The sequence below is a fragment of the Lepidochelys olivacea genome, assembly GCF_965140295.1.
Source record: "Lepidochelys olivacea isolate rLepOli2 genome assembly, chromosome: 10".
In the NCBI taxonomy this organism is placed as follows: Eukaryota; Metazoa; Chordata; order Testudines; family Cheloniidae; genus Lepidochelys; species Lepidochelys olivacea.
The window spans coordinates 52,581,441-52,599,629 of NC_140420.1; the positions used below are offsets into that span (position 1 = coordinate 52,581,441).

The window sequence follows — 18,189 nt, forward strand, 5'->3', positions numbered from 1 at the left end:
TCACTTTCCACTCCAGATGAAAAATGAACTGATCATTGTTACCAATCCTTAAATTTCTAACAAAGGGAAAAAACACCTGGCACCACAAACATTCTAAGAGCATCCTTCTTCACACTTTTCAGAGTAACAGCCATGTTAGTCTGTATTTGCAAAAAGAAAAGGAGTACCTCTGGCACCTTAGAGACTAACCAATTTATTTGAGCATAAGCTTTCGTGAGCTCAACCGATGAAGTGAGCTGTAGCTCATGAAAGCTTATGCTCAAATAAATTGGTTAGTCTCTAAGGTGCCACAAGTACTCCTTTTCTTCTTCACACTGTTAGTCTTTCATCGCAAAAACTTGTTAGGAATACTGAAGAGCTATTGTTAAAATAGCCTACAGGATGACGACAGGCTGCTGAATGAGATGTGAAGACCCACAGCCATCTAAAGCAGGGGTTCTCAACCTTTTTCTTTCTGAGGCCCCCACAACATGCTAAAAAAACCTCCATGGCCCACCTGTGCCATAGCTGTTTTTCTCCATATAAAAGCAAGGGTCAGTGTTAGGTGGTAGTAAGCAGGGCAATTGGCATGGGCCTCATTGCACGGGGGTGCCCGCAAAGCTAAGTTGCTCAGGCTTTGGTTACAGCCCTGGATGGTGGGGCTTGGGGACCCGGCTTTCAGCCCCATGCTGTGGGGCTTTGGCTTTCTGCCCTGGGTCCCAGCAAATCTAATGCTGGTTCTGCTTGAAACCTTCTTGTGGCCTACTAGGGGCCCCCAGACCATTGGTTGAGAACCACTGATCTAAAGCATTAGGAATAAAGTACAGTTGTTTATGTGGATTCAGAAATTCTTTCGAAGGAGCCTCTCCCCTCATCCGTAGCATTTTAATTAAGATGCAGGTTGAAGTAGTAAGAGTTTCGTCTGTTATGTGCAGAAAGTCAACTGCAAGGGTTTTGAATTCAACTATCATGGAACTGCAATATGCAAAACACATCAAGGAAACTAGTAATAGAAACTGGATTTATATTCCAAAGAAGAACTTGGCACCAAGTTTAAAAACAATGTAGACACGTTTGCAAACTAGCTCTCGAGTTTAACCTAAAGTGTTGTGTCACTGACATCTTGATTGCTCAATACTCTGCTAAATGCTATAGTCGCTTGGCAATAATGAATTGCACCACCACGGAAGAGACCATGCCTATGGAGTGGAACAACTTGCAGAGGTTTAGCTCTAGGGATATACGGGTTAATCGATGGAGAGGAGGGTAAATAGAGCAGTCCACATTGCGACATTAGCAGTCCAAAGAGCAGAATCATGGCTGCATCTTGAAAAGCATTCCTCATGGGAGCAAAGGACCAGTTCTACTTGGGACTGCTCAAAGCCAAAAAGGTAAGACACTAAGGTGATCATATGTGGAAGACATGAAGGGACGAGTTTGCTTGGGTCTAAAAATATAGAGGGAGACCTGAACTCAAATACTAAGAAATCTTATTACTGGTCTCTCTTTACACACCTATCTATCAAAAAATAAAATTCCACCTCTTGCCAAATACATTCCAATATGAACATTATTCTTAACACCATTCCCTAATTAACCCACCAAATAAATACATCCATCCTTGAACATGAGCTTGTTAGTTCATCTAAACTATTACTGGCACAGATTACTCATATAGGGGAAAGTAATAAGATATTTCTACAGCAAAAAAACCCCTTATTTTCTACAAGGTTTCTTATAATGTAGCTAAAAAGTTCACTGTAATGCATCACTGCTTAAATTACTCAAGATTATCTTGTTTTACATTGACATAGTAGTTTTAATACAATACACATCCAGATGAAGATTATCTACTCAGATCTGCTTGTTGGTCTTGTCTTAATCCGCTCGAATCATTTTCAGACTATTGTAAAATCACAGTTGAAAACCAGTAACTAAGACGGTTTCCCCAGCCCCCTCCCCAGTCTTTTGTATATTTAATTTGCAATTGTGAAGGTCAGACTTCTACAGAAGATTAAAGTAGGCTGAATTTCTTCTCCACAGTACAACAAATTGCCTTTTTCCCTTTGCTGCACCTCTGGCTATTATGTTTTGCTTCCAACTTTGTTTCTGCTCCTTTGCTTCTTTGGGTGGCTTTAGAGTTTAGTTGTGATGCAATCACGTGTTTTGGGGGCAGTTTAAGCGAAGCGCTTTTGCACATTCTTGTTACAAATCTCAAATAATATTTGGTAAAAAACACAAATCACAGGACTACAGACTATTATTTAAATGGAAATGAAACAGTGAGCACTCTACTGTATTTACTCTGAAGATCATACCACCAAAGTTCCGTTGAATAAAATGACTGAATGAATATAGCAGTTTCATAATAACAAAAATCCCTTCAGTCTGTTTGTTACTGACAACTAAACTATTGCAAGTTAATAAAACATTTAATATGCAAACTAGTTAATTCACACTACACTCAGTCTGGATACAGACTAACACGGCTGCTACTCTGAAATCAGTCTGGAATGCAACTTTCAAATGAAAGTGCCCCTTGTTAGCTGTGTTTAGGTCCATTACTTTGGGGGAACTTGACATTTTTTGTCTAAAGTCTGCATTTATAATTGTTGGAATGTGCTACACAGATACGGGTTTGCATAATTAAAAGAAGTGTAAAATAATAGAAACAAGAGAGTTTGGTTTCAAACCTCTAATCTGTTGACAATTTTCTTCTTGATGGCATTCTGAGCAGCTGCATTTGTGGCAACCCGTAGTCCCTCTGCTGCTTCTCTCAGTCTCTGCTGCTGGTCTTCATTTTCAGGATTTGCTGCAGCCCCCTGCACAGGAGTTGCGAGTAAAATACAAATCTTCAAAAAATTTCCATGTCTACATATTAAAATATAAGAGGAATTTAAATCCCATTATCCTCTCTCTGATCAACCTGTTTTCTATGGATTAACGTCACTCTAAGATGAATTAGAGAAGAAAGTTTCAACGATCATCATGATTTCAGGTAGAAATCAATTGTAGGTGCAGGTTACTGCTTAACATGTTAAATATGGTGAAGAAGGCAGTCAGACTTTCAGTACACAGTCCAGCGTATTACACCACATACCTCCATTACTCCTCACACAGTGTCAATATAAAACATTGTTCTTCTGTGCAGTATTTACTTATACTGGGCAACTACATGTTAAAACTCCACATATAGTAGGAAACTACTATTCTGTAAATGGTGTATTATCTGTGCTCTAACAATGTCCAGTATTTATATAATCACAGTATTTAAAGTTCAATTTTTAATTCCCAATTTAACAAGATTTTTGGTAGTTATAATCTTGTCATCAGAAGGTTGAATTAGGACTCAAGTCTGACATGTTAGTTTTCCCCTTTTTAAGGCCTGAAAAAGTACTAACAAGTCAAGGACATACATATCTATCAGGTCAATAAAGTCACCAAAAGAATATGGAAAGGGTTTTGGAATCCAAAAGAATGGATCAACTAATATGCATACTTCTACTGGACTTTTAGTTAAAGTTCCCAATGGAAGTTGTCAAATGCAACCCAAACATTCATAGGCTAACCAATTGTTTCTGCTTTATAACAATTCCTATTTACAACCTAGTAACTGCACATAACGTCTCATGTTTGTGCACAGTTATGAAGAATTAAGTTAATATTCAGTGCCTTTCAGGTTCTTCAGTTCACTGTTTCCTGGTAGGTACCTTTGCCGCTTCAACCATGCGGGCTGTAGAATCTGCCAAAAGTTTAGCCGCAGCTAGAAGCTTTTTAGAGTTGTCCATGTCAATTTCAGCCTCAGCGTCTGACCTCATAGCATTGACAAGATCCGAAGTAGCTTGAGCAAGTACCCTGGCCTGCCGCACCATTTCACCTACAATATTAACAAGTTAAGTTTTGAATTTCTTCACCTTTATCTAAATTTCCGTTTCAAAAAGCCCCTACCTAAGACTTAAATAAAATTAGATTTTCTGAAATCCTCGTTTGAATTAAAATTGCAAGTAGATACTTCATTGCTCAAAAGCTTTAAACACAAAGTTTTGGAGGTAGATGACAACACAACTGATCATGGGAAACTGGTAACATTTGACTTACAAGAAATGCAGTAGGATGAACATGCATAGCACTATGCTTAACACTAATTATACACCTAAATTTACCTACATGCCTTAGGTGAAGTCTTGGCCCCATAGAAGTCAATGGAAGTTTTGCCATTGACTTCAATAGGGTGAGTATTTCACCCCTTCACTACAATACTACTGATGTGTTTTCTCATAGATGAGAAACCATAGGTTCCCTCTTCTTGTTTGTTCCTCACATGCATCTCAAGAAGCCGATTTTACTGAACTGTACAGAATAATTAAACACTTCTGGCAGAAGTGACTCAGTACCAATTCATCAGGATCAGTTTTAGGGTTTTTAACTTTAAAATAGGCATTAAAGTGATGTTACCACAATGAGTTTACGCATCACTCATGGTCAAGCACAGAGGTCGAATGGAGATGTTTGTTTCTGAAGTGGATGCAGATCATTTTTAGAACATGCTTGCTTTATTAATATAACTGGTACTACACCAAACTCAAAAGCAAAGTGAATCCATTGAAGCTTCTGGATTAACTCTTTGGCTCCCTTCTTTTCCCAAAGGTTAACCAAAGGCAGCAGATGCTTAGCTCAAAAGCCTACTGTTGTGTTTAAGAAGTCTCCACAGTATATGTTCCAAAGTAGTTTTGACAAGCAAAAAAAATTCCAAAGCTTCCCATACTGCCATGGGGATTTTTCAAATACTGTAGGAAGTTAACAATGGTGTTTATAAGGAAGTGCCTTCTTAGCACACTCCTCCAGTCCAGAACAGAATATGAATAAAAGTAACAGATTTCACTGCACCTTTACAGCTATCTTCTGACATGTAATTTTTGCACTTAAAGCCCCATAGTTACCAGGAATAAAGGGTAACCCAGGAATAAAGGGTAACCCAGCAAGAGGACAGCTCACACATTTAGAACAATCGGGATTTCTTGGTAAACAAGGTGCAAGCAAACAACAAGCATTTTAATATTGCTAAACGTAAATGTAAACATCTAGGAACAGAGAGCATAGGCCATTCTTACAGGATGGGGGACTCTATCCTGGGAACCAGTGACTCTGAAAAAGATTTCGGGTTGTGGATGATAATCAGCTAACATGAGTTCCCAGTGTGACACTGTGGCCAAAATAGCTAATGTGATCCTAGGATGCATAAACAGGGGAATCTCAGGTAGGACCAGAATGGTTATTTTACCTCTATATTTGGCACCAGCGCAACTGCTATTGGAATACTGTGTGCAGCTCTAGTGCCCACAATTCAAGAAGAGGGCTCAGAGAAGATCCACAAGAATGATTAAAGGATTAGAAAACATGCGTAAAATGATAGATTCAAAGAGCCCAATCTATTTATCTTAACACAGAGAAGGTTAAAGGGTAACTTCATTACAGTACATACATGGAGAACAAATATTTAGTAATGGGTTCTTAAATCTAACAGAGAAAGCTATAACACAATCCAAAGGCTGAAAGTTGAAGACAGACAAATTCAAAATGGAAATAAAGCGTAAATGTTTAATGTTGAGACTAATTAACCACTGGAACAATGTAACAAGGGTGGTGGTAGATTCTCCATCATAGACAATATTTAAATTAAAGTAAAAGACATGGCTCTAGGAATTATTATGGGGAGTTCTATGATACCCTGATCTGGGGTATTAACTGTCCCACTAGCATCCCAGAGAAGGGGAGTGGAGAGGGAGGGATCCGGGCCCACCCTGGGGCCCTAAGGATAGTGGCAAACCACTTGAACTAGCAATTCCTTCCCCTGGGGTACTTCCCTCTCTGGCCTTTCAGCTTGTGGGGCTTCCTGCCCTCTCTCTGCTTGGGCCAGGTTTCTCCCAAGCCCTTGTGTCTATGGAGTCCCTCTGCTCTGCACAAGCCGAGTTTCCCTTTAGCTAGGGTCTTGGTCTTCTGGCCCGCCATAGCACTTCTCCAAACTCTCCTCTGCTTCCCTCCAAACTGTTCTCCTTCAAACTGCTCTCTGCTCCAACATCAAACCACTCTGCTTCAGCTCCTTCAACTGTCTGATTGAAGCAGGGGGTTTTTATCAGGTGCCTGGCTTCAGGTGCTCTAATTAATCTATAGCAGCCTCTCTTCCCTCCACAGGGAATAAGGCTCATCATCCTGGGGCTTACATATCTCCCTTGACCACCCTCCTGCTGCCCTCTGGCCAAGCTGTATCACAATATGTAGTAAACAGGGTCCTTGGGACAGCAAGAGAGGGTAAATCAGTTCCTCAAAGACGAAGGACAAGCCTCTAGCCAGCTGTCATCAAGGTTAATTGGCAAATCACCTGTCAAGTGGCCGTTCTTTGACAATGAAGGGGGGCAGGAACAGATCGATCTGCATTTTAGGGAACCACTTTCACTATGAGAATGTCTGTTTCCTCAGCAGCTGGAGGGAACTTTACTTCGGAATGACCCTCAGGAAAATGCATTTCAAAGGGTGATTGGACAATGAAAGTGAGGGGCAAAAACACCACAGGTGTTACCTTTCTTTCTCTCTCTCCCTACCTCTCTCTTTCTTTTTACCTAAGATGACAAAGAAACCAGCCCTTTGACTTTCAGGGAGGTCCTGACCTGAGAATTTGGTCAGCAGTGCTGCTGGGAAGCTGAGGAAACGATTTTACCCTGAACCAAATCTACCTTAAGTTTAGTTAGTTACTAGAAAGTGTTTTATGTTTATTTCTCTTTTAACCATTTCGGACTTCAATGCGTTATACTTGTACTCTCTTCAATCTCTCTCTTAGTAGTAAAATAAACTTTTTTTTTTTTTTTAAATAAAAAACTAACCCAGTGTTGTGTTTAAACTGAAGTGTTTGGGTAACTCAGTAGAAGTAGCAAACTGCTGAATATTGATCCTTTACAGAGGCAACAGACCTATAATATCTGAAGTGCCTAGGATAGGGCTAGACAGTGCAGAACACATGTATTGGGGAAAATTCAGAACCAGAAGTGTGTTGGGGACACCCTACAACCAGTAACCCAGGCTGGTAGAAGCCAGGGTGTGACTGGAGTGTTACTGACAGGCTGCTGGGGTCAGAGCTGTTGGACCACGACTGCAGTTATACGCAGACACTCAGGGTGTGACCTGTGTGCAGTTTGGCTGTTTGTGAATGGCCCAGACTGGGAGTGACAACAGTAAAGCATCATGAGGCACCTAGGTTGCAGGGCAGGTGGTGACACAGCTCCTCACAGCCCCTCATACATGTATGGCTGTGAACTGTATATAGACACTATCCAAAGTAACCTTATCCAAGGTTTCTGTAATCTTCTTTGCTAGGAGTCAAGACATCAGATAATATATGGTTTATATGTGGCACACAGATAGTTCACACAACATATACACAGGCAGGACAGCACACTAGTTAAGCCATAATTGTGTGTGTCTTAGTCTCTTAACGTCACTGAGTAAAAGGTTTAGGATACTGTACTACAGTTTCCATTTTGAGGGTGAGGGATGGGTTAATTAATTATATTTTTAATTTGCTCTGTATCTGCTTGGCAATACCTTACTCTGCAGCAATTTCTCACCAAAAACATCATCTTAGTGCTAAAAATACCACAGAGAATTTGCCAAATCTGTATCATCTCCTTATGTCCTAGCCCAAACATAGCACAATTGAAAAGAGAGTCAATTTAAAGCTCAAACATCTGACAAATTTCCTCTCCTATATTTACTCATACAAAGATGACTATAATGGGGAGTTGTTCCACACTGCACAGGTAAAAGCTCCGAGTATATTTCATTTCCGTGTTAACCTATTAGAGTGAGTTTCCTGTGTTTGGGTGGATATATAGTACAAGGAGTAAAACATTTAAAAACAGGATAATGTAACAACGAACCCACAATCATTGGAAGGGGATACCAGAGGAGTTTTTAAAAAAATAAATATTTCAAGGAGTTTCAGTTAATTGACTAGACCTCAAGTAGATGGTGTCCCTATAATTACATCATAACAATTCATAATGCTCATTAGTTAGAATAGTTTGGTCTCAACATTTCACATTTCTATAATGGAATTGTACAGCAAGCTCATCAAACATTAGGCCCCTGATTGGTTGGGCTCCAACAGCCATGTTCTTTAAAACAAAGAACTTAAAGGTTTAAAAGCTACACTATAAAAGCCAAGCCCATAATGGAAACAAAATTCTTGCCTGCTAAGTCTAGTCAGGTAAATAAATCTTTAGGGATCTAATTACTGGCAAAGAATAAAATAGCTGATTGAGCACTTTAACAGGCAGTCTTCACATTTAAAGATACAAAACTGCTATAACATTCCCATGACGTGAAGCAGTGCAACACAAACAGCAAGATATGAGACATCATATATATGGCATCCCTGATTTTCCAGGCACAATATCAGTTGTGTTAGCAGAGCTCCATAAGCATCCATTATACAATTTAAAAGACTCAACCTCACCTGCCCACTGCACACTTACAGGTGCTTTAATGACATAATATTGTGGTTAGAATGACTGCTCACAGGAGCACAAGCCTATGGGCACCTAAAGCATTAAGGATTTCTGACTTGCGTTACTTGAAATGGGTATATGTCGGAGGGAATTTGAGTCAGACTAAAGTAATATCCCCATTACAGAGAGTATGAAGATAAAGCAGCTCACCAGCATCCCCCATCGAACTGAAGATACTTTCAGTGACACACATAATGGTATCCGTTGCCTGGTCATAGCGTCCAATGGGCTCTCCCCTGCTTGCAAACTGACGGACGTGCTGCAAGAGGTCATTCAGGGCCTGGCTGACTACACTGGCTGCTGCACTGACCTGCTTCAGCAGTTCAGAGTCATCTGTGGCAGCCTGACAGGCTCTGACACAATTCTCCACTGAACGATCCACCAGTTTTCCAGCCTCGATCAGCTGTTCCTGGCATACGGGAGAGCTGATAGTGGGGCTCACAACCTACATTGAGAGAAAACGCGGTGTTAAGAAAAGATCTAATAGGCCAGAAGTTATCAGCCTACTGTAACAGGTAACACATCTGTCTCCTTAGCGTTCAGAAAACAGCTTATTCACCTGCTAACAGTTGCCATACCAAAGCATGAAGTACTGCAGTTATCTACTACTATAAGAAAAGAGATTAGTAATGTACATCATACAACAGCACAGTAACAGTTGGTAAATGTTTACCACTGGAGGCTATCAAAGTCAAAGTGTTAAAAATGTCCTTGCCCTTTTAAGTTAAGACTTTTCTGGATTACTGAACAAATGGAGAAATACATGAAGTTGGTTCTGAATGGCAGGTATGGGGCAGATTCTGGCAAGATAGCTGCAGTCATTTCACACAGCTCTGTATCCTAGAACTTCACTTGAAGAAAGCTTATCGTAGGGACTGTGATCCTTTACTGAAGTTTAATTAAAGTTGGTATTGCAAAGTCTTCCACTATCAGCCAATATTTTGCTAAAGCCAAAAATAACTCCGGGAAAAACAGATAAGGAAAATTGCGTGTCTGAAAGTACGAACTACCAAGCTGAGCAAACCATGAATGTGCTCTAATGATACAATAGATTCAGTCCATATCATTCAGGTATGTCAAGTCAGTTACAGGCAAAGGAAAGAAGTCAGATGGGTGTTTTTCCACAAAAGAAAAAAATGACACTGACTGCCTTGTGCCATCCTGTGGAAATTTAAAAGCAGTCAGAACATCACCTCCAGTTAATGATCTTACATATTCATTATACAAAGCCCGGCAGCCACAGCAATGAAGTAGAAAATACTGAAAATTGAATACCGCAAATTGGCTATTAATTTAATTATAATCCTCTTGGGTGTTCTACAATATTTAAACGCTCATTTTCCAACAGCAATTAACCCTAAGAAAGCCATACCTGCAGATCACAAATATTTCGTATTTTCACATGCTAAAGCTTTAAAGTTTCAAAATGAAAACAGAAAAAGAGGACTTGTTGCACCTTAGAGACTAACAAATTTATTTGAGCATAAGCTTTCATGAGCTATAGCTCACTTTGCATCCAATGAAGTCTCTAAGGTGCCACGAGTACTCCTTTTCTTTTTGCGAATACAGACTAACGCGGCTGCTACTCTGAAAAATGAAAATGGTAACATTTCTCCAAACAGAGCCACATGGAACACAGTGATTCTATTTGAGATTTTGCTCTATGTGGATGGGAGCTCCTTTGTATTTTTCTTAGGCCAACTCTCAATACTCAGGCAAAACTGATGCGTCTCTCTTTGTTCCCATCAGAAACTGTGAAATGATGCAGAAGCACATAAATCTGAACACAAACCTTTCAGCAAACTTGGCTTGAATTTCAGTTATGATGAAAATAACGCAATTGAATGTGTGCTGCTTATAGGTTTTGTTAAACATGTCACACAACTCCACAGCAAGCTGTGTTTCTCAGAGTAATATTTTCAGCATTTTTATCAATATTAGCAATACAGCAGGCCATATCAGTTATCTATGGCCCTTTCTCTGGAATAGTATGGCAGCACTTCATATGCTAAAGGCTGCCCTTTGATGTTCTTGTTGTAATCTAACAAGAAGCCAAACCATAAACACTTTCATTAGCAGTTGTTTAATAATGATAGACTAGAGAAACTGTTTAGTCTGGGCTGGCCCAAAGGGGAAACAAAAGAAGGAAGGTTTCAAAATAGGAGCCGTGTTAGTCTGTATTTGCAAAAAGAAAAGGAGGACTTGTGGCACCTTAGAGACTAACCAATTTATTTGAGCATAAGCTTTTGTGAGCTACAGCTCGCTTCATCGGATGAAGTGAGCTGTAGCTCACAAAAGCTTATGCTCAAATAAACTGGTTAGTCTCTAAGGTGCCAAAAGAAGGAAGGACATGCTTCATTAAATAACCACTACCCCGGACGGCCAAGTTGTGAAATGCTCACAGCAGCAGCAATCGACACCGGCTGGAGCGGGCAACTGAGAAACAAGGCTCTATCCAACGTGTCTTGGGGATAGAACCCTAAATATCTTTGCATAGTTTTATGTTTTTGTAGGAGCTCTAACTCCAGGATATTCAAGGTTAACTGATTAAACCATATCAACAATACACCCAGGGAAGACTGTGAATGAGTGTGTAACATACTGAAACAACGCACTGCCCCCTTCACGAACACCATGAGCCTTACCTTGGCACATGCCACAAGCTGAGAGGTGGATAGTGCACATTGCGTAGCAGCAGCAATAACCCTGTTCTGCAGGACCATATCCTCAGCAACTTGAGCCACATTCTTAGCCTTCAACACCAACATGGCAGCAGCATTTGCAACAGCTTTGGCAAGACTCATCAGTACATCCTGGCAAAACAAAGGACAAAACTTGACCTAAGCTGTCAGAAATACTCACTAGCGTCAATATTTTGGATTCCTTAAAATTAAACTAGGATATTCCGATTTTAAGAAGACTCAAAGCATCTACAAAGGGGAAGTTATGGTAGATTCCCAGTGAAACATTGCTATGTATTATCCAGAAATGTTCTTTGTTACACATGGCCTGCTTACAGGGTTGAAATGCTTTGTGCAAACAGGTTAGTAAGCTGAGTGAATCAATCACCTTTTGGGAAGGGGCAGAACTACACACTTCGGATTTGTGATAGCCAAATGCAAGATATGGGAGTACAATTTAGAGCTGTAATCTCAGAGTAGACATGTGGGACTAATCACTGTAAGAACATGTGACGTTAGTTACTAGATATGCACACTCAAAACCTGAGTTGATCTCACTGGGTAATTGGTGATCTACAGCCATATGTTTTACCTAAGGTCAAGTTGAAGATTTCAGATCTCAAAATGATAACTAACGGGTATCTGACACTGCATATTCAATAAACAGTATGCACTGTATAGAAAAGCAAAAGAAAATGGCACTGCAACCTTAATTTATAAACAGGTGCAAACAGTGTGTCTGGGGGCTATCCATTTGCTAGTACAGTTTTCTTTTACACTATAAAATAATGGCTCAAGCTGTAACTCCTCAGAGGCCCCAGCTCCAGAAGATATTTTCTTCTTGAAGACAAATGCATTTGGTTGTTTGAAGCTGTATAAGTGGTTTAATGCTTGTATTGCTATTATTCAAATATACAACCTCATTTAAAATTCTGCTTCCAATGTGCTTCAATTATTTTTGATACAACAGAGCCAGACTGAGACCCTCCAAAATAACCATAATGCTAATTGATAATATTCATCTTCTTAAGCTGGATGAAAGAAGGAAGTGTTGAGAGAAATAAAACAAAACTAAATTTTTAAACCTATTAAAGATTTGGACCAGTTCAAATTTTAGACAAAATTAGAGACATCTTTTCACCTAATCAAAGTGAAATACAAAAGACTTGCATACAGACGTAGGATAACACTACTGTGAACCTTACATGCAGCAGCAAGCTCCACCGTGGAATTGCATGATTCTGGCAGTGAGCAACTCATATGATCTTACCTGAAATCTTTCATCAGTTTCATTCTCTCCTATCTGTCTCAGGAGCTCCCCACTGGCTTGCCCAATGCTTCCAGCTGCAGTTAAAACTGTTTGGCGAGGCTACAAAACAGGTTAATGAAAAGCATAAACGTTTTTCTTTAACTTCATAATTCTCTCAAGACACCTTTGTTAGCCCCATTACCGTATACAGGGTAACGCCACTGAACTCTCTACTCAAGATACCTCTTAGAATATTCTTACTTTTCCGTATTCCTATTTAATTTATCCTGCAGCATCTTAATGACACGTCTCCATATGTTGCTGAGTGTGAGAAGAAATCTGATCAGCTTTAATACACATCATAGCAGCTGAAGGAAAGGTATGTGTTGGACAGCTTTTATTGCAACCTGCTTGGAAGTGGTCACAGATTTCTGGTTTTGCCTTAAAACTGCAAAGATCCAGGGCAAACGGATAGCAGCCATAAACTCAGGCCAGAGTGTCTGCAATATTAAATTCTGTCTTGCTCAGTACAATTTCCCATTTCCGTAAATTTTGATGGAGACTGTCGTTTCATTCACCTGTTACCTGTTGCTACATGCGACCCTGATATTAAAGACAAAAAAAAATCAGGTACCAGCCCCACTTACTTCCCTAGTAACTTGTAATTGAGTTTTCACAGCATTTAGAGAAAAAAAATGGTAACACTTTTTTCAACATTTCCAATAAAAATACAGAATGGAATATTACTGTGTATTCAGATTGCCTCAATTTGAAAAGTAAAAAATCAAAACCCCCACCAAAAAAAAAAATCCTCCCACAAATAAGGAATGAATCGAGGAGGTGGCAGCAGGCTTCTGTCAAATAAAGAATATACAGATAAAGATTTTTAGGGTTGAATCAATTTCCCCATCTCTGCTCCTAGAGCTCACAATACCAAGTTAGCCCCCCAACCACTCAAATATGTCCCTCATGACTGGCTAGCATCTTAATGGGGCTGTTTGCTGTTGGCACCGTGCCACAGTGCAGAATCAAAGCCAGCGCCTTGATTTTTCAATACTAGCCAGATAGCAGTGAGCCGTCAGTAGCCACCTGAAGACTTTGCAAACAACTTGTGAAAATTTACAATATAAGGGCATGACTGGATACAACAGTGTGGATACAATACAGTGAAACAGCTGGCTGATATATGAAAGAGGAAATGGGTGAATATTAACCGGGAGGCTGTTCTAGGATCAAGGTACCGCACTTAAAGGCATGAAGTCAGAGGTATGTGGAGGACACAAAGAAAGCGGTCAGGAGAAGTGCTTGGGGATCATAGGGGAAACAGTGGCAGGAGAGGGTTGGGAAGACACAACCTGGGGCCTGGAAAGAGCCATTCTGGTTAATTGGATAAATGCTTTATACCCAAACACTTTAATTGAGAGTAATGCATTTCAGCGAAGGAGAGCCTGTGAAAGCTCACTGCTTGTGTCCGTATTCTCACCTCTCCTGAGGTGGGCTCCACCGCTTTCAGCAGGTCCGAAACAGCACCTGCCAGAGTCCGAGCAGCTTTCAGGAGATCCTCCCCACTTCCAACTTCATCGTCCATTAGGGCAGCAAGCAGTTTCACACCCTTGGACATCTCAGTCAGGTTAGAAGAGATGGTTGTAATTGCACATCCCACAGCCGTGTAATCCGTGTCAACTGGGTCACCTGTATAAGTGAAGGGAATGATAAGTGCAGAAGCAAGGAGTACAGCACAAGCTGGTTTCTGGTCAGATAATTAGAAGTAAAATTGAAGGGGATAAAGAAGACTTGGCTAGATAATTCAGACTTTTCCTGCCCATATATATAACATATGTACATTCTCATGGAATTTTTTCTCTTCATGACTGTCCAGGTAAGCAAAACAACCACAATTTCCATGATCTCTCCCATATTCACTATATGGAGGGACCCAAAGAAATGCAGTATTGAACACTAGTTGCCTTTACACATCTTATACCTAACTTGCAATTCAGAGAAAAACTGAAAAACGATGTAAGACACAGGACCAGACAGACCAGAGCAAGCCATTTGTCCACACAACCAAATATCCTGACTCTAGGAGTGGCCAATAAATGATACTTCAGAAAACCCATACAAAAATATTACTCTCAATTACATGAAGCCAGCAAAATATTAGGTTTTATCTTTATCAGGGAAGCATTAATAGATTCTGTGCAAACACTGGTTAAAAAAAAAAAAAAAAAAGACAATAAGGTCTGTTTCAGTCATAAAGGCCATTTGTGTATTTGGAGGAAAGTATATTCCTGAATGTCTCCCGGGCAGCCTCCATCTTGTTGAAAAGAGGTTGGTACATACACAACAGCAGCCTGGCAAAGTCCAATCCCTGTAATTTACCTGCTGTGAGGTTAACAACAGAGGCAGTTCCTGCAGTGATAGCATCAACCTGAGAGTGAATTTCATGTTTTGATTCATCAACTTTGTTCTGAACCCATACCCTCGATGCCTAGAAAGAAACATCATCAGAGTATTAAGGACTGCAATGCCATGCTGCAAGTGAAATAAACTCAAGATAAAGTAATGAGTAAAGTTCTTTACAGGCCCTTGATTCTTTCAGAAGCCTTTTAAATGAAGCAGATGGCATCAGCTACGCTATTAGGCTGAAATAACTGTAAATTCTTCCTTACAGTAACTGCTAGATCATAGGTTGACAGCTCTGATTTCTGTGTGAATGCCATAAATATGGTGTCAAAATGGTGCACAGTGGAGGATCACAGAACATCATCTGGTTCATCATGGGGACTCACCAATCTTATTGGCTCTACTCCACCCCAAAATTGGATCCAAAGTGGTGTTCCAGAGCTGACAGGCTCCATATCCCATTAACAATTATAGCTAAGAAGCCACGTAAGAATATTTACACAGACAGGCTTGAGCCAAAAATTCCTAGAGCCAAAAATAGGTGAGGAAACTTGAGATGTATCTGACAGGATTACACCCATCCTTCTTTAGGGTCATGAGCTATCTGTATACAAGCTGTGCCTTCTTCAGTATCTTAGTTGGTTTTGCTTTACAGCCACTCCTTCAATTTCTCCCCTCAGGAGCTACTTACTACAACAGTCCAAGTGGCAGTTTCCCCCTGATTTACTGACTCAAGTTTTCCACAGTCACACACGTGTAGACCCATTAAAGTAAATGTGACTGCAAAGGTGTACAGGAAGGGACAACTGGGTCCACGGTGTATAGCCTCAGAAGGTTAATGTGAGTTAAACAGAACAAGATATTCTTACAGATTCCTTTAAGTAAACAAGGATTTTCATCTTATTTATAAAGCTGTTGAGATATCTATCTACACCCAGGGACAATGAATAAGCTCTGAAATAAATAACTCAAGCTGTTTAGCTGAATCCTTATAGGGATCACATGAATTAACTCACCATATCTTGTCCTAGAGGTGGTAGGTTATCAACTTCATTGAGGTCGGACTGTGCCTGCTGAACAGCGTGCATACTCGTATTAATAGTCCCCATCAAGGCCTGCTGTGCTGAGGTCTGTGAAATAGACAAGGAAAATTAGTGTCTGCCAAGCTGCAAATCATGATTTAGGTGGATCTGAAATGTTTTGTGCTATACACTAAGTAAATGAGATTAAATCATTAGACTTGTGTAAATGGTGAATTTTATTTTGATTGTTCTGTTTCTAGCCACAGTCTCCTCCTAGGTCATACAGAAAGAATGCTTGTGTGGGTCTGAATGGTATGGGTTTGCCAGAGATCTTGAATGGGCAGGTTGGTTTCTAAGCATCACACTAGCGCTCTAGATAGGACAGTAAAAAATGCAACTGATACACATCACTGTTAATGTTAACAGGTCCAATTGCCAGATCCAAGACAGCACTTATTAACTAGCTCCCTATCTCCTCACTGCCTTTGATTCCCTTCTTTACTTAATACATACAGTTTCATGGTCCCTTAGTGGGTAACCCATGGCAGCTCAGAAATTTCCAGCATTAATGGACCATGTTAGTAGCACCTGGCTCCCAGATGCACATCTTCGGGCCCAAACCTGGAAGAGGAACCCTGAGAAAAGATGGGAAAGTAAGCGACAGCCAAATCCAGGCAGCCTCCCAAGGTACTTGTCTGACCTATTTCAAACTTGTACAACTTTGAGAAACTTGATCAGCTCCCATGCAGGAGATGAAAACCAGATGAACTTTAAGCAGGAGGAAGCTTTTCAACTCTTTGCTATTAATTGAGAACACGAACTCCCCCCAAACTGCAACAGTGTCACGGGAGCTGCAAAATCCTAGAAACTTCACATCGGAAGACAAAGTTTTTGCTGATAGGACTGACCTGTCTACAGTGCACCTGGTTTCTGGAACAATTTATGTGCTTTCCACATTGTACATAAAACTATTATTAGAAAAGGCATTCATGCTCCATGCCACATTTTGACAGAGCAACTCAGGGACTTCTCTACTTTCAGACAGAGGGGATAGTTTTTGCCATTACTGTGTTAATTTCCATAAATCTTTCATAAACAGAGCTAAGGGGAAGCAAATATTAGAACACAAAGGGCAGAGAAGAAACTTACAAGCAAACATAAAAACTGGAGCATGCTGACCAGTAACATTTGAGCCAACAGGGGTAATACAGGTTTAACCAGGGGTGCGTCCTCATTGATTTCCATTGCTATGGTTTTAGTCTGAGTCTGAATTTATCTTCCTAGTCCCGCCAGGACTGGCAGAAACAGCTGAATATCATGTTTTAAGATTTTTATTATCTAACAATGCAAAATGATCACTCAGACATTTCTCTGATTCAGTCTCAAGGCTGTTTAAAATATTTTACTATTCTCAGTTATACGTATTGTAAAAAAAACGGATTTTTCACAATCAGCATGTCCACTATTCATGTAAAAAAGTACCACTGTCTTCTTGTCATGAGTTCTATGAATGTGAACATGAGTTTTGAATTTACTTCAAGGATAGCATCATCAGTTTCCTGGAATTTGATACTCCATTAGCTTCATCAGGAGTCATTCTAAAATCAAACTGACATCTACGTGATATGGCTGCTGCAGAGCTGAAGGCTTTGAAGTGGTGTGGGATGAGTATGTATTGTTATATGCATTACCTACTGATGAGTAAATTAATATTCTTCTGAATTATGCTACTATGATATTACGAAAAACTGCCCAATATTTAGGGTATCTAGAGCATATGTATAGGCCTTCGTTAATAGAGTCTTTAAAATTAAACAAATGGTCTTAGTCAATATACATTTAAAAAGTGGTAGACACAAAGGGTAACTTTTACAGTTACACTTGTACAGAGAAATTAAAATTATATTAAAATGACTGTTTAATAAAGTGAGCTTAATATTCAAGTCCAGTGGCAGCACACTAAAAAATCAACAGTATATACTCGGACCTAGCAACAGACTTCATAGGAATACACAAAGCAGAAAGCGATGCCTAGATAAATGATTTTTTCAGAACACTGTAAATAGATACATATTGTATTTTTCATACAATACCGCTTGCCCTTATCAACAATATTTAGCCTTTCTACCCTCTTTCCCAGCCCATGTCAAACACGTTTATAACTACTTTAAGAAAAGTTTTAAGACAAAGAGGGGGGAGTAAAAAGGTGGACTATGACTATGTTACTTTGGGTGTTTCAAGGAAATTGAAAGTGTGCAGTTTAATGGGAGAGTCAGCCAAACAGTGCAGTA

The 18,189-nt window shown here is 39.9% G+C and overlaps 1 protein-coding gene across 2 annotated transcripts in view; it reads right to left on the minus strand.

Moving 5' to 3' along the window:
* The window catches only part of TLN2 (talin 2), a 349,917-nt gene that overhangs the window by 123,756 nt on the left and 207,972 nt on the right, over positions 1-18,189 (minus strand). For both annotated transcript variants that reach the window (XM_084641187.1, XM_084641186.1), the window contains 8 exons: positions 15,893-16,006; positions 14,853-14,961; positions 13,954-14,162; positions 12,492-12,590; positions 11,186-11,353; positions 8,691-8,985; positions 3,690-3,856; positions 2,673-2,801 (listed from right to left, as the gene is read on the minus strand). In XM_084641187.1, coding sequence (XP_084497313.1) covers positions 2,673-2,801; positions 3,690-3,856; positions 8,691-8,985; positions 11,186-11,353; positions 12,492-12,590; positions 13,954-14,162; positions 14,853-14,961; positions 15,893-16,006 — 1,290 coding nt within the window. The remainder of the gene's footprint in view (positions 1-2,672; positions 2,802-3,689; positions 3,857-8,690; positions 8,986-11,185; positions 11,354-12,491; positions 12,591-13,953; positions 14,163-14,852; positions 14,962-15,892; positions 16,007-18,189) is intronic.